This window comes from Odontomachus brunneus, unplaced genomic scaffold (genome assembly GCF_010583005.1).
Source record: "Odontomachus brunneus isolate Ranch 3 - 2012 unplaced genomic scaffold, Obru_v1 Obru_scaffold_034, whole genome shotgun sequence".
In the NCBI taxonomy this organism is placed as follows: Eukaryota; Metazoa; Arthropoda; class Insecta; order Hymenoptera; family Formicidae; genus Odontomachus; species Odontomachus brunneus.
Genome location: NW_022639484.1, coordinates 595,877 through 612,406, shown reverse-complemented (window position 1 = coordinate 612,406; position 16,530 = coordinate 595,877). Strand labels below are relative to the sequence as shown.

General features: G+C 34.6%; 3 protein-coding genes across 5 annotated transcripts in view; 2 read left to right on the top strand and 1 right to left on the bottom strand.

The window, feature by feature from the left end:
* Positions 1 to 3,276: 3,276 nt before the first annotated feature.
* On the top strand, positions 3,277 to 5,976 carry LOC116843667 (28S ribosomal protein S29, mitochondrial). Its single transcript, XM_032814285.1, has 6 exons — positions 3,277 to 3,474; positions 3,777 to 4,106; positions 4,482 to 4,574; positions 4,650 to 4,786; positions 4,851 to 5,198; positions 5,681 to 5,976. Exons 1-6 carry the CDS (start codon positions 3,459 to 3,461, stop codon positions 5,918 to 5,920), a joined length of 1,164 nt encoding a protein of 387 aa, XP_032670176.1. The 5' UTR covers positions 3,277 to 3,458; the 3' UTR covers positions 5,921 to 5,976.
* A 103-nt stretch (positions 5,977 to 6,079) lies between these two features.
* On the bottom strand, positions 6,080 to 9,955 carry LOC116843665 (sequestosome-1). 3 transcript variants are annotated; one of them, XM_032814281.1, is made up of 4 exons: positions 9,638 to 9,953; positions 8,030 to 8,521; positions 7,323 to 7,957; positions 6,080 to 7,005 (listed from the first exon to the last, which is right to left on the bottom strand). In XM_032814281.1, the coding sequence occupies exons 1-4, from the start codon at positions 9,810 to 9,812 to the stop codon at positions 6,763 to 6,765; spliced, it is 1,545 nt and encodes a 514-aa protein (XP_032670172.1). In that variant the 5' UTR covers positions 9,813 to 9,953; the 3' UTR covers positions 6,080 to 6,762. The 3 variants fall into 3 exon arrangements, with proteins under 3 accessions (XP_032670172.1, XP_032670173.1, XP_032670171.1); XM_032814282.1 differs by having other exon boundaries at positions 7,527 to 8,521; positions 9,638 to 9,955; XM_032814280.1 differs by having other exon boundaries at positions 7,323 to 8,521; positions 9,638 to 9,954.
* A 4,062-nt stretch (positions 9,956 to 14,017) lies between these two features.
* LOC116843675 overlaps positions 14,018 to 16,530 on the top strand; it is a 14,868-nt gene continuing 12,355 nt past the window's right edge. The window contains exon 1 of the mRNA XM_032814296.1: positions 14,018 to 14,476. Within this exon, the coding sequence (XP_032670187.1) occupies positions 14,299 to 14,476 (178 nt within the window). The 5' untranslated portion in view covers positions 14,018 to 14,298. The remainder of the gene's footprint in view (positions 14,477 to 16,530) is intronic.

The window sequence follows — 16,530 nt, the reverse complement described above, 5'->3', positions numbered from 1 at the left end:
GCATTTGTAACGTTTAATCTATGGGCCTTTGCACGTAGAAAAATTTTAATCGTAACCGTAAAGTCGTAAGAAAACTGACAGTCGATTGTTCCTTAAACGCAAGGAAAATAGTCAACTCTGATTGGTCAGTTTTCTTCATTGAATAAAGAATACCGGGAAGAAGCATAAAGAGAAAATCCTTTGTTAGAAGTGCGAAGGATGTGACCATACATGTAATACTACTATATGGCGCGTAGAGGAATTTTTGCCATAAGAGAGAGTGAAAGAAGACTGAAGGATAGAAGATGGACGGTAATTGGCTCACTAGAAAAGAGTGGGGCAAGTGTTTTTTGATCGCAATGCGCAAGTGTGGCAACAAAATGTAAACATATATACATGTAAACATAGCGACGTCTTTTCGATCGTCGACGTCGATCGACGAGTTATTTATCACTGGAAATGTATTAAAGAAACTGAATAATTGATAATAAATAAGAAAAATAAATATGGAAAGTGTCTATAACGATATATATGGCGTGCGTGCGTGCGTGTGTGTAAGGTTAGTTCAATAAGGAATCAGATCTAATCGTATTGGTTTAAACAATGGTTTGTTCTTTTGCTCTGCACTGCTGCACTGGTGCAATAAGTTAGAGAGAGACAAATATATATTTGTCTCACTTTACTTATTGCACTAGTGCAGCAGTGCAGAGCGAAAGAACAGACCACATGATGCAAGGATAAATGTAACACATGCGCTTTGCACGGACAGAACACTAATATTGATATAGAAAAAGACAGTCGAACATTGTCTGCACCGTAGTGTTAAGGCTCGTCTACAATAGCTGTAAGAATATGGCTGTAAGGTTGTAACGTGAGCGTCAGCGAATGAAAATAATTAATTTCGCGCCTTACAACCTTACTTGGTTGTCGCATGAACTTCCGCCGCGTGGCAAGTGTTGCCGAGTCCTGTGAACAGGAGCCATAATACTACTATGGGTGCGTTCTGTTACACGCTCGCAACGCTAGCGAGCGTCATTCTATCTTTGTTGCTCATAGATGTTAAACAAAGATAGAATGACGCTCGCGCGAGCGTTGCGAGCCTGTAACGGAACGCGCCTTATATGACGCGTAGAGCTCTCAGCGGTACTTTAAAGACTCGTCTACAAACGGACTTCCGCCGCGCGACAGCCAATCAATATGTTGCTTTTCCGTAAGAGCTAGAAGGTTATTACGGAAAGCAGCATATTGATTGGCTGTCGCGCGAACTTCTGCCGCTGCAAGCATTACCGCGTCCTGTGTGCAGAAGCCATTAGGCTGCGTTCCGTTATTTACTACAAGTACTGTCAGTACTACCAACAGGTAGTACAGGTTCCTAAATAGGTTACAGTGCACTACGAAAGCACTTCGATGAGTTTGTGACGTCATGAATTTTGATGTCATTTCCTATTGCGGCTACTGCAGCTGGAGAGATAAAGCAGTGACAGTAAGATAGTGCGTTCCCATTTGTCACCTTGCAGCACCTCGACAGTACTCAAAGTTAAAACGGAACGCTACTAACAGTATACTTTCACGATATCATAGCGTCAGTATTTGAAGTAAATAAAGGAACGCACCCTTACATATATGGATGTAAGGCTAGTGGCATACAAAAAAACTTAAGCAGTAAAACGTAAGCAGTAAGCAAATTGACTAACACACAGTTGATCACAGTCATTGATTCTTCTTAAGCGTCTTCTACAATGGCAGTAGGAGTAGTAGTAAGAAATAAGCAGTAAGCAAATTGACCAATTCCATTCTCACATTTCAAAAATAATCGATTGTGATTGGTCTATTTACTTACTGCTTATTTCTTACTACTACTCCTACTGCCATTGTAGAAAACGCTTTACACTCCAAGAATTGGAATCCTGTAATTGGTCAATTTGCTTACTGCTTACGTCTTACTGCTTAAGTTTTTCTGTGTGCCACGGCCCTAACGTAGTAAAAGTGAATCAAATACGATTATCGATACTATGGAATCGAAGTAAATATTATGACGTAATATTGTCAATTAATCGAATAAACAAAGGTGCATAAACGTATTGAAAAGAAAATTATTACAAGTGATTAATTTTATTTCCCTCACCAATATGAGCAAAATATAAATACAATTTTTTTATTATTCTTTTAAAATTAATATTCCTTTGCTATATACTTCTAAGATGTTTAAAGTATACCGCCAGACTGTGTTTCCGGTAACATCACTTATGACGTAGTTACGTCATCAAACTGATAGTACGTTCGACTGGCTCTGGGTTAACGCTCTATGCACAATGGCAGGCAACAGACAATAAGAACAGGGAATAGGAATTTGGATTGGCCGATTATTTCTATTCCCTGTTCCTATTGGCTAATGCCTATTCTTATTGCCTGTTGTCTGGCATTGTGCATAGGGCTTAACCTACTCTAGGTTATTCAGTCAACGTTTATTGGTCGAACAAGTACTTATAAGCTTTATGATTGGCTATTAGAGACTTATGATGTCATTAATCGCTCTCGGAGCGATTAACCCAGGGCCAGTCGAACACGCTATAAACCAATGCAACACATCGATTACCCACGATATATCGTAACATGCTCCTTCCTGGGCTGCGTTCAGAAACCCTGCTCGGTGAATAGAGTAACATTTAATTATCCAATCAGAGCTAAAGGAACTAAGATTTATTTATTATGATTGGTTTATTAAAGTAACTCTACCCATTGAGTAGGATTTCTGAATATAGCCCTGTTATTCTTTATTCAATGGTTAGAGTCCCGCCCTAACCGCCGTCACGACAAGACGTGTTCGAACAAGTTCGGACCTTGTAATTTTTTTGGAACGTGCCTTGGAATTTTCCAAGACTTTACTCTCGAAATATATCATTAATCGGAAAAATGGCATTGGGGCATAACTCTTAGAGAGGCCTGGAGCCAAATATTGAAGTTGAAATAGTTTATTCAATGGTTTTCTTACGACCTTACGATTACGGTTAAAAATTTTTTACGTGCAATGGCCTTATTGGTCTGTTCTTTTTAGCTGCATTGCAGAACTAGTGCAATAAATTAGAGTAAAATATACTTTCTCTCACTATAACTTATTACACTAATTTAGCAGTGCAGCTAAAAAGAACGAAATGTTTGACTATGCTGCGTTCCGAAATTCACTGCCAGACTGAAATTCTATAGTACTGAAATTCTATAGTATACGTAACATGAACTATAGATTTTCAGTACTGACAGTGAATTTAGGAACGCAGCCTATATAAGACTGCCAGTTATATTACCCATCCCTGGCCATTATAAACCAGTCCTTAAAGAAATGTTTTTTTAGGTTATGTCAAATTTGCGCCGCTTGTTTCGCGCAGGAATGTAAAATGTGTATATTGAATATATAATTCCAAAACGACGAAAAGTATACTAATTACTACTTTCTCGAACGTGTCTCGACAAATAGCAACACGATGTCTTTGTATTTACGTAAGATTCCATCTACATTAATTTTGGTAGATTCATTCCTGAATTTTCAAGTGAGAATTCGTCACTCAATAATATTTCAATCAATAACACTATAATCGTACGCTAATTATACTATTATCTTTCATATATCTTATTTATATATCCATATATTATTAATTACATATAGTTTTATATACTTAACAATGAAATTATAACAATGAATTATAACAATGAAAAATTATAATAATTTATGATGAAATTTATATATAATAATTTTTTAACTCATAATTTGCGAAGAGCAAAGTAAAAGTTGTGTATTGTAGGTCCCATTCTAAGAATATTACAAAGGACGCATAGTAAGAACTTTAGTACTGTAACCAAAGTAAAGGATGAGCAAACGAGTCAAGTATGCTCCTTCCGTACAATCGAGAACAATCCAGCTAATCATAATATGAATCACATTGGCAGACTATACACGATACCAACAGACATTCAGCAGCAGTTGTTTCAATATGGTGGTTTTCCTACAAAATTCATAACACAAGCTGTTACCTTCCAAGAATATACAATAATGGTCAGAGAACCAGCGGTTGAAATTATATCGTTTCTTGCACAGGCAGATTATACACGTCCTGCCAATAAATATGTTTTGTGTATCCTTTTATGAGAACAGAATATTTTTCTTATATAACAATATAAAGTAATTTCGCATCTTTTATTTTATTTTTTATAATATTTATAGTAGTTTTTATGCACATGTTAAGTATATATTAATATTATATATATTTTTTATATATGGGGCGAGTTTTTTAATTTGATTTTTTAGGCTCCATCGCATGGATACATCAATGGATTCATACAGTGAAACGTTGCGTATCATGCAATGGATCCATCGATGAATTAAAAAACTCAACTATGTTGATAGTATATTTAGTTTAGTATAATGAATTATAAACTCATTATATATTTAAATAATCATGAGAATTTTTTACACTTAAGACATAAAGACCTTAATGATATGAAAAAAGATGGAAAACTTGGAGTGGGAAAAAGTATTACATTGTGTCATGTATTACACTATGCTTTTCTGCAGAAATATATAATAGTTCACGTACCATGGGGTATGATACAATTGAATATAAATGATGTATTCTATAAACATTTCAGTTATTTGCTAACTAATTGCTGTTGTCTAGCTCGTTATTGGTTCTATCGTATGAAGGAAGTTGCGAACTCGGTATTATTACCAGGTTGTATGGATCTGCCAATTGATGCTGGATTTTGGCTAAAACATTTTAAAGCTCAGAATATTACGCTGCTGTCACAATTGGACGTATGTGTACTTTGAGTTGAATCCTTGTTGCTGACTAGTTTGCATATACATCATTATTTTGCAGCTCAAAACATCCAAAGATTATATATGGAATCAACGTGAAATGACCTCACAAGGAACACCTATTCTGGAGCTCATTGAGTTTGGCATGAATCGTATAAAATATTCCTGTGGTGTAGTAGATGCGTTAATGAAGGAATTAAAACTCGCCAGCACTGCAGGAAAATGTAAAACAATTGTTGTGATTGATGGTTTCAACGCATTTACATCAGATTTTACAAAAATTTATGATGACAACAAAGCGGTAGTGCCACCCAATAAGGTTTCCTTGGCGATACCATTTTTGGATATGACAAAGGATGATTGGTGCAATGGAGCAATCGTATTATCGACAGACAAGCGTGCAACTCGTGTACATATCATAATCTATATTATAGTTTATATTTATAACATAGTTTTTCATCTCTCTTTCTGAGCGTCCTTAAATTGAATATTTAAAAACTTTTCTATAAATTGAAAAGAATATCGTTAAAGCCTTTTCTCAGATATATAATTGACAAAAATTAAGTAAAAATTGTCAATGAGAACCTAAATCATAGATAATATATGCTAGTAATTATAATTTTAATACATTCTATATGTAGATGAGTTTAAATTGAAAAAAAATAATAAAAATCAGGTTCTCTAAAGCATATAAAACTAAAGAATATTTTATAAATTTTTAAAAATTACTCTGATACTTTTATGACAATAGATAGACAATAGATAACGGAAAATATGAATGATGCTTATTATACGTTTTCTCCTTTTCTTTATTCAAGTTAAGACAGACTAAAGGATTGTATTTAGTAAATGTGAGTGAATAATAACACGAATTGAAATCTTTGTTTTTAGATTGTTCGTGAAGACTCTGATCTTCCCAGATATCTGCTTGGCAAGGAAGGCTTTGAGCATTTAGATCCCTTTATACCCGTTCTAGTCGACGACTATAGTCCTGCGGAATTTGACTCTATAATAGAATATTACAAAGAACGCAAATGGATCAGAAAAATAACACCTGAGAGTCAAAAAGAGTTAGAAATCATCACTAATAGAAACCCCCTTATTTTGATGGCTCAATGTAACTTTTTATAAAGAAAATCTTGTATCATAAAGATATTTGCAATAAAGTTTCTTGAGTTTTCTCTTAATATCATTGCTTTCTGTAAAAACCATGTTGTATATATATATATCTAATCAATGATTATCAAATACGATGAAAAGATTTCGAAAGGGTGAAGAAACATCATGATCTTCTATATCATGATTTCTTTATTAACATCAAACTTTATCAACACAAAATATATAACACTTAATGGCACGCAATATTTTATAATGTAGTCACCAAGGAACCCCAATCTAATAATATAAACACATTCATATGTACTTTTCTCTTTTTATGATATTAAGAATACATATATTATCATTTTGAAAGGGTTCTTACAAACTACATATTACAATAAATGTGTGTAAACTAAGTTCAATAATATAAAGAAGTGTTTCATTGATAAAATTAAGACTCCTGGATATTCGCTGCAGCCATCTTAATTTATAACGTCAGAAATGATAAAGTACATATCCGAAATTCTTATAAAATATATTGAAATAAAAAGATATGTTCATAAAATAACACAATCTGATCGAGCAAATGTATAAAAAATAACCTAAATATTTTGCTCTGATATAAATTTAATATTTAACACAATTATTAATTGGATTTATTAAAAATTAATAATTTGAAAAATAAATAAATAACTGTAAAATTAATGTAACAGAATCATGGATGAGTTATATGTTCGTAATGAAAGGAACCAAGAGCCTTTAATATTTACCAATTATTATTACCCACTACCAAAAACATCCACTACATGGATTATACTCTTACATTATTCTTTATTATGTATGAATTAATCTTAATTAAAGTTTCATCCTTCTTATTAACGACGTACCGGCTGCAACACGTCCAACACCTTGCTGATATCACCATCTTTGGAGATCAACAGATGAGTGAGCCATCCACCTTCGTTAGTAAATCCCATTGACACCATGGCTTCCAACGCGCCTTGGATCTTGGGATCCAATTCAAAGAAGCTTTGGCCTGATAATTGTGGATAGATGGTTTGATGTCCCAATCCTGTCTCTGACTTTGAAGGAGATGTGGCAGGTGCGGACGGCGTAGGCTGACATAATAAATACAGATCAATAAACAATGAGAAATATAGAGCAATGTAATAATGTAATAAACAATGTAAAAAGAGCACTAATTTCTTTCTAGAGATGAATCTACACTGAATTACTACATCAGGCTTCTTAGTTATGTTCCAATTTTAAGTTATATACATATGTATATTTTTTCTAATATATAATAATAATAATATTTAGAATTATATATTATATAATTTAAATATATTTTCATATACATTTTATTTCTCTATCATAACGAAATCAATAATTTAAATGAAATATTATTTATTTCGCGCATCTTTGAGAGATATACCTGCTTAGGTATAGCTCCATTTACGGAAGAAGTGGAAGATGTACGGCTGATGTCAGGAGATTCGCGTCCCACCACCGTCCATTCGGGTTCATCGACAATTTGTTCACGGAAACCAACCTTCTGGGTGGCCTGAGGTGACGGTGATGCCGATGACGACGATACGTCGTTGGTTGTTGCGGGATATTTCTTGTCAATTTTTATTACCTCAGTTGCAAACGCCTGCGCTGCTGCCTTCTCCGCCACTGCTTTCTCCGCTGCCGCTACTGCTTTCTCCATTGCCGCCGCTGCTGCTTGCTCTTCTGCCGTAAGCGTGTATGATACCGGGATATCATCACGTAATTTTTTGCCCTCGCCGGGGAACTTCGTATCGGATTGCGAAGGCGTACTGGGTTCAGTGGTTGGAGTGCCGTTGGCAGCAGGCTTGCTGGCGGAATTGTCGTTGTCGGACGTCACGACAATGTTGATGCCGAGTGGATCCAAAAACTGCGAAATGTGTGAAAGATTTTTCTCGAACATCTTCAGCAGTTGCGTTAAGCTGTTTGTCTGCTGTGGATCTTCGGTCGCCTCGGTGGCGGCTTCGGTGGATGGATCCCTTTGCTGCTCCTTAAATCGCTTCTGCTCGTGACACGTTTCTTCTAACGGGATACACACGTTCTTTACGTAGTCCGCTAATGAATCAACAAAAGTGGGATCAAAACCAACTTTACCGCCTGTCATGTTTAGGCCTCGACAGCCGCCCCTTTTACCGCCGCCGCCACTGCTGTTGCCACTACCGCTCTTGTATGGGCACCTCCGCGTCTCGTCGTCCTTATCCTTATCGTTGTGCGATATATTGTTCGTCTTCTTCATGAACTTGCGCATGTGATGTGCCAGTCGACGACCATAATAGCTCGACCAAACGACCGGCTCCGTCATACGTACCATGAAATGTTCTGGATGGTAACCCATTGTCATACAGCTGGTGCATAGATCATAATCTGGACATTGCATGCATTTGAAGCGCATGCCACGTATGCTGTTCTCGCATACGTCGCAAACTACACCAGGGTGCAATTCTCTATCGCTCCTCAGATGCGGTATCTCTCCTTTCTCGCTTTGCAGAGTGACATACAATTTGTTGACTGGTCCCAGATTGCCCATCTCCTCTAATGCAATCTCCAGCTCCTCACTGGTTGATATCACAATGGTGTCTCTATCATCTGGTTACAAAACATAAGCAATTTACTTTACTTGGAAGATATGTAATTAATTCTTGCACTGAGAAGAGATACTTGAAAATTTACTTGTAAAGATTATAAAAATTACTTCTGAAAATTAACTTTATATCTTTCTCAAATAAATCTTCATGTATCTTTTTCTCAGTATATTTATTGTTATTGCACACAGAGAACATATCCTTTGCAGAATAAGAGATTTGTTTTCTTTATAGTACAATAAAGCCATGCTGTAAAATACAGGAATTTTATGATGCAATTACTGATTTTGAAATCTGCCATAGATTTTAGTTGTGATTTTCTAATTTCTATATAAATATTAAGTACTTACTTCCAATTTTTTATTATTTCTTTCAATACAATATATAAAGGTATAGTAATAAAAGAATACATACTACAAATGTATATATATGCTTTATTAAGTAAAAAAAAAAAAAGGATTAAAGAATTTAGGAATATATAGTACATATAATTTCATGCAGAAGTACATTCTAGGATATATATTATTAAAACCAAAGAAAGCTTCTGTACTTTCAAAATGATCAGTTCTTGATTCATGAATTACATACTTTTGAATCCAATTTTGTGGGTAACATCTGCTTTTTAATTCTCTGATCTTTTTAATTCTCTAATTTTCTAAAATCCTTATTTTTGAGGCAAGACAATAACTCTTATCAGGAATACCTATACACGCTTCAGCGACAGGTCTGGGCCTGTCTATTGTGTATCATGTGTAGAATTCAAATAAAAAATATGTAAATATATGTAAATTAATAAATGAAATATTTTGTATTTCGTCAAGGAGAGAACATTGGTAAACAATACGATAATAATTACATGCATATTCTATAGAAATGTTTGCTATGTTGGTTTGCTATGCTGAGCATTATACTTTAAATCAACAAAGATCATAGGTCATGCCTCCATGTTATACGAAAACTATTATTAAACAATTTTCATGGTTGCACAATGTAACGACATGGCTGGACATTATAAAATAGATGCGCATATCCCGGAGAGAGTTCTTTGTATCGAAACGATGCGTTGCACCGACAAGACGAGAGGAAAACAGATTGCAGAAAAAGGGAATGAGATACTCACCTTTCCAAGTGACGGTGAAATTTTTCTCGTGCAGCTCCGGGAAAATACTTTGCAGCTTTTCACGCAAAGCCACAAAGTTCTTCGCGACACCGATATCCAAACAAAATCTACGCACTTCTGTGAATTTGTTTAATTCTTCGTTTAGCAGGTATACCTTAAAACTTAGCTTATTCATTGTCGCACTTGTTAAATCTTGATAACTTTGTTATAGTAGAAACATAAAATATGGCGACGTTAGTAAGAGTTGTTCGTTCACGATACGTTCACCTCGTAAATCAGTCGTCGTATGTTGAATGTTGTGAGTCGACGCCGACGCTGAATGCTTATATACTCGGTCGATAGTCGACTCTTGGCTATTGCGTCGGCGCAGTCGTCATAACACCAGTCACTTCCGACCTACGAGTCTTTTTCAAATTATTTCATGTTTTTGCGCCGTTATTTCGCTATGTCCCTCGAATTCTGCGCACAAAAAAGTCAGGTATATCAATCGTAAGAGTCTGATAACGATATGTCGCGAATTTGGTGCGTGAGAGGGATTTGTCGCGAAAGAGATTCAAATAGAGGAAGTCACGAGTGCGACGCCATTTCATAGTGAGACGCCAATTTTGACAGAAGACGTCCACGTGACTGTATACGATGACTCACTGCGAAACAGGAAAGTAGTAGCGTCATTTACGACTATTTCGTGACGGGATTGCATCATAGGTTATCGTGTAATGCCTAGATTGTACAAGAAACTTCTATTCACGCTAAACGGAACATTAGCATGTTATAAAGGTTTTGGCTGATTGTCGTTTAAGAACAGCCGCGCTAAAAAGCCTGTCGCGATTCTGGAATATTCTGGAACATTCTTGAAAGATAAAATAAAGTGCGGACTAATTATTTAGAAAATGAGGAACACAACAAAAATAATTTCAGGAGCTTTAACAGATTTATGAGTATTCGAGAAGGAGATCTTCTTTTAAATTTTTAAATTAATTTAAAATATACAGATGATGTTTCAGTTTAATTTTCATTCTTTAGAGATTTTTGATATATAACCTATGCAGTACAGAAATTCCAAAAAGTTTTCAGAAGGTTTCAGAAACATTGAACCTTTCTAAGATCTTTCTGAAATCTTTTTCAAACTTTTATGCTGTATGGGAAATATGTAAAGAAAATATAATTCTTACTAAATAATTATATAATTTATTATTATAATTTCCAAAATTTAAAAAATATAAAGAAATGAAAGAGAAAAAAAGAAAGAGAAAAAATTATTTATCAATGAATTTCGATTAAATCTATCTATCTACAATTATTTAATATGTGATGTTTGATATTGCTCTTAAGATTTTGATAAAAAAATTATAACGTTAAAATAAACACATATTAAGAAATAAAGAACGCGCATGTTAGAAACATATGCGGCATATACATCTTCGACGGTAAGTATATTGAAGGCTTCGCGAAAAGTGTAAAACAATCCAGTCGTATTGAGTGAGACATAACAGTCCAGAAGTGTCTAGAAGTATCTAGAAAGTAATAGAGAAAGGTGCGCGGCGGCTTTAGTCACAGCGGCTTTGTAGAATGACGCTTTGTAGAGTCACGTTCCAGTTCTAGCTTATGTATATATGATGGTAAAATATCGTGTTTGCGCAGTTTCACGCAATTGCGTTATTACGAAGCTTAAGTGAGCTCTACAATGAGAACTTAAGCTTTAAGCTTTAAGTAAGGAATTGACCAATCATAATTAATTATTTTTTTACAATTCAATTGTAATTGGTCAATTTCTTACTTAAATCTTAAAACTTAAAGCTTAAGTTCTTATTGTAGATCCCTTATATGACGATATAATAACAAAGCGGCAACATAAGACAACAACGAATGTACTGTGTACTCATTATCGAGTTAAACATTTCGAATTGTCATATTTCAGCAGCAGCTTATTTCCGTTTGACGTAATTTCCAAATCTTTCATAAAACTGATGGATGAAACAAAGATTTTTCCTTTGTTTCATCCATGAAACATTCCTTTGGAAAATGATTGTAAAGTGACTAATGTATTATTGTAAATAATTAATATTACTGTGAATAATCCATTGTAAAAATCATTGATACAATAAAAGGCGGAATAATCAATTTGCGATTAAATGTATGATGGTATGTCGGTATGCGATTGAGTTTTAATTACGTATAAGGTAAACTCTAATTTTAAACAAGATGGCAAATTTTAGAAGGCAGGAAGAAACTTTAAAGTCAACAGAAGATAGATTTATTAAGATAGAGTTAACGGTAACAATATTGATAGTCACTGTTTATCTTAATGTCGTTCACAAATAAACAAGCTCATCATTCTGGAACCAACGAAATTCTAGAAGCAACTAGTCGATTATTTGCACGACTCTGGCCGGTATAATCGTTACAAAGCAAATTTGATCTTGCACAGCGTTATCTAGTCACGATGAATCATCTTATCTGTAAAAATTCATAGCCTCACATTATTCTAAGAAATTCTAAGAAATGTGTATCATATAAGTATATAAAGAAAAAAATACGGTATTCTATTAAATACCATACTAAATACAATAGGGTAAACGGTATTATGGCCATACCGGAAAGATGGCTATAGGCTGTAATTTCTCTAATAATTGCAAAACATTGCGTTTGTGTAATTAGTTACAAAGATAATCGATATTTATCGTAGTGTATGAAAGAGCAAGATTATGAATATTATACTATATTTTTATTTTCGACTACCTGTAAAATTTTTCATGTGATCACTAACTTGCTGTAACGTCGAATAAATTACAGTTAAGCTATCGCAATCAACGTTAGATACATAAAGTAGGTATGTAAATTGTAATATAACATGCATTTTTATTTTTATTTTCACTATTTGTTTATAAGTACTATTATAACCATCTTTTACTCACATTTTGGATAAAATAGCCCATTATCATTCTAACATTTACAAAACGAAAGTCGTTATATTTCAAAAATTACTTTCAATATTACTGTAATTAAATCTTATGTGCAATATGTTTTGATAAAAAATTGGATATAGAATTTAAGTTTTGTAATAGAGATTTCTATTTTATATGTGTATTATATTTTCACAAATAATATGTATTAAATATCCTATACTAAAATGAATATGTCAAATTATGTTTTTTTCATTATTTTATAAAATAATAGGCACAGAATCTTGAACATAAAATATGTATAGGTTATCTATTCCTTATGGCCATCTTGTCTTAAGCATTTAGGTAAGATGGCCAATGCTCATGTTTTGATATTTTTGTAATAAATAATTTCATTGAAGTATTTTCCTTTTAACTCGGTACGGTATTATGTACTGTAGGCTTCAGTGAAGTAATGTGTCAAACGCTATTAAGAAATAACAATAAGAAATTTATTTTTTTTTACATTTTAAAAAAGCATGGCCATCTTATCCGAGTTTACCCTACTCTATATACATGATGTGCATACGATGATAAATACTTAAATATATTTTTTACATACACATGCAATATCATCTTTTTTCTTGATCAATTAAGATCTAAAAATTATTTTCGCGTTAATATTAAAGTTACCGCTGTAATTTATTTCTTAATTTTGTGACGCTTTATAGAATTATCGTATACACTTTCTGCAGTTCACAAATTAGGCAATTATTTGCATTACATTGCCACGATTACATCTCGATCAATTACATCGACTCATTACATCTTAAGGAAAATAATTGTTTTATAGTTTCTGCATTATTTCATAGTTTTATATAAGTAAGGAGAGTATTATTGTGCTGCTCTTATCAAACAAATATTAACAACATTCGATAACATTAATTTTTAGATAAACATCGCTCAACAAAAAATGTGATCTTCTAAACGTTTCTTATCGTAATTTTCTAATGGAGCTGATATCGATCAGTATATTCGCGAAATGTTTACCCGACGTGACATTATAAATTGAAATGCATTTGCCACATGGACACGTCATCGTTAGAGGTATTGACGTTGCTACGCTACGAGATTTTCGAACTCATTGACTGACGTGGTAATAGATCAATGATTGCAATAGCGCAAAAACGCGCAGATCTCGTTTTATGCTTACATTTATATCCGTATCGCGTCATATACATGACTCGCGTTGGAATCTAGTTCAGGAATTGAATGCATGTAGTTCAATGTCTTGAAACTTGTCTTCGACCATTCGACATGGATACTTTTGCAAAATATTCAATAAAAATATCTCATTTAAAATGTATCATTAAAAAGATAAATAGATTGCACATCGCATTTGATACGTGAAGACGATTTATTAGTCGTTTTATGCGAATATCCTCAAACCACTCGGTTAATTTCTAATTAAGGGTTTCTAATTTGATAATTCTGATGTCGGATTTCTAATTTAAAGAAGATAAGACAATTTACGGGAGATTATGTTGCGTTTGACCTGCAACATTTTCCTCGGCACTTCTCTTTCGCTATCTTATCGTATCTCCCGCAATTACATTATCGAACGTTTTCAATATGCATACACGTGCCGGCGTTTACTCTGCAATATTATAATAGAAAAGCATTTGTCCCGCTTAGCGGAAATTTTAGCCGTTTAGTTGGTCTCTCCGATCTACCGCGTTATAAACTCGCATTGCTCCCGTGTAAGAGGTGCGCGACAAAATGAAATTATCGTTCTACCTGACATGCTCAATGCTACTGTTTGTTTTCGTGAGCGAGAGCTCGGAGACGCACTTCAACATAAGCGGGTTCGTCGATGTGATACTGGACCTGCGGAAATTTTATTCAGCGGCGAGCGTCATATTTACTCATCCTAGCGATATGTACAACGAGTACGGAGGTCAGTCTTAAGAATCTTCAAGCGGTGCAATATCTTTTCAAAATTAGACGTGCTTATTTATACCATGAGATGTTTCGCAAATATCAATCTAACTAAATAGACATTTATCTCGTGTAAATATCGCGTAACAGTAAACGTTTGCCGTCGTAAATTGTCGGTATTTGTTATTCCCATAAGATGCCATGTCCGCTTCGTATCTTTCGGCTTCTCTCTCTCTCTCTCTCTCTCTCTAATCCGATAAAATAAAAAAATAAATTATTGGGAGTACAAATAAGTCTCCGCCGTTTTTTATAAAAAATTGGGCATTTATTGTGAAAGAACGGTACCTTATGTTTTATTCAAAGTATTGTCCATCGCTAGCCACTACTTTTTCCCATCTTTCTGGCAGCATACGGATACCGCGTCGGAAGAACGCTTCATCTTTTGAGGCTATCCACGAATCGACCCAATTTTTGGTATCTTTATATGATGTGAAGTGCTGCTCAGACAGGCCGTGCGTCATCGATCGAAACAAGTGATAGTCAGAGGGAGCAATGTCTAGTGAATACGGCGGGTGGGGTAAAACTTCCCAATTGAGTGTTTCCAAGTAGGTTTTGACCGGCCCCGCAACATGTGGACGAGCATTATCATGCAGGAGAATAATTTTGTCGTGTCTGGAGTAGTGGGCGCGTTTTTCCTTGAGTGCTCGGCTCAATTTCATCAATTGTGTCCGGTAGAGAGCCCCAGTAATGGTTTCGTTCGGTTTGAGCAACTCATAATACACGATACCAACCCCATAAAAACGTACGTCGAATTCACGTCGAATCCACGTAGAGTTCACGTGGAATCCACGAAATCACGTGGGAAGCTGATCTCAGCAAATACACAACATGAATTTTTTTTCCATGAATATTCGGCTTGGCTGTCGATGTTGAAGCATGGTCACGTGGTCCCCATGATTTCCTCTTCTTTGGGTTATCGTAGTGGATCTATTTTTCATCACCAGTGACTATACGATGCAAAAAACCCTTTCGTTTATGTCTGGCAAGCAGCATTTCACATGTGCAAAATCGGCGTTCAACGTTTTTCGGCTTCAGTTCATATGGAACCCAATTTCCTTGCTTTTGAATCATTCCCAACGATTTTAAACGATGTGAAATTGCTTGTTGAGTCACTCCTAATGTAAGTGCAAGTTCTTCTTGCGTTTGGCAAATCGAATCTTCTTCCAATAATGCTTCCAATTCCGCGTCTTCGTACACTTTCGGCCTTCCGCTATGTTCTTTGTCTTCGACGTCAAACTCACTGTTTTTAAACTTTTGAAACCACTCACGACAACTTCTCTCACTTAAAGCAACCTCACCATATGCTTCTACAAGCAATCGATGCGCCTCAGCTGCAGATTTCTTCAAATTAAAGAAGTAAATCAAAAGTTCCCGCAAATGACGCTTATTCGGCTCAAAACTCGACATTTTCGCACGAAAAAAATTATGTGATCCAATATAGCACAAATCTCTAAAAGACTTCTTAAAGAATTCTAAAAGTGTTCTGGAGGACTTGGGAAATCTTTTGGAACTCTTTAAGAAATCTTTTAGAGATTTGTGCTATATTGGATCACATATCTCTAAAAGACTTCTTAAAGAATTCTAAAAGTGTTCTGGAGGACTTGGGAAATCTTTTGGAACTCTTTAAGAAATCTTTTAGAGATTTGTGCTATATTGGATCACATATCTCTAAAAGACTTCTTAAAGAATTCTAAAAGTGTTCTGGAGGACTTGGGAAATCTTTTGGAACTCTTTAAGAAATCTTTTAGAGATTTGTGCTATATTGGATCACATATCTCTAAAAGACTTCTTAAAGAATTCTAAAAGTGTTCTGGAGGACTTGGGAAATCTTTTGGAACTCTTTAAGAAATCTTTTAGAGATTTGTGCTATATTGGATCACATATCTCTAAAAGACTTCTTAAAGAATTCTAAAAGTGTTCTGGAGGACTTGGGAAATCTTTTGGAACTCTTTAAGAAATCTTTTAGAGATTTGTGCTATATGGGATGCTGATACAAAATCGCTAATATTTCAG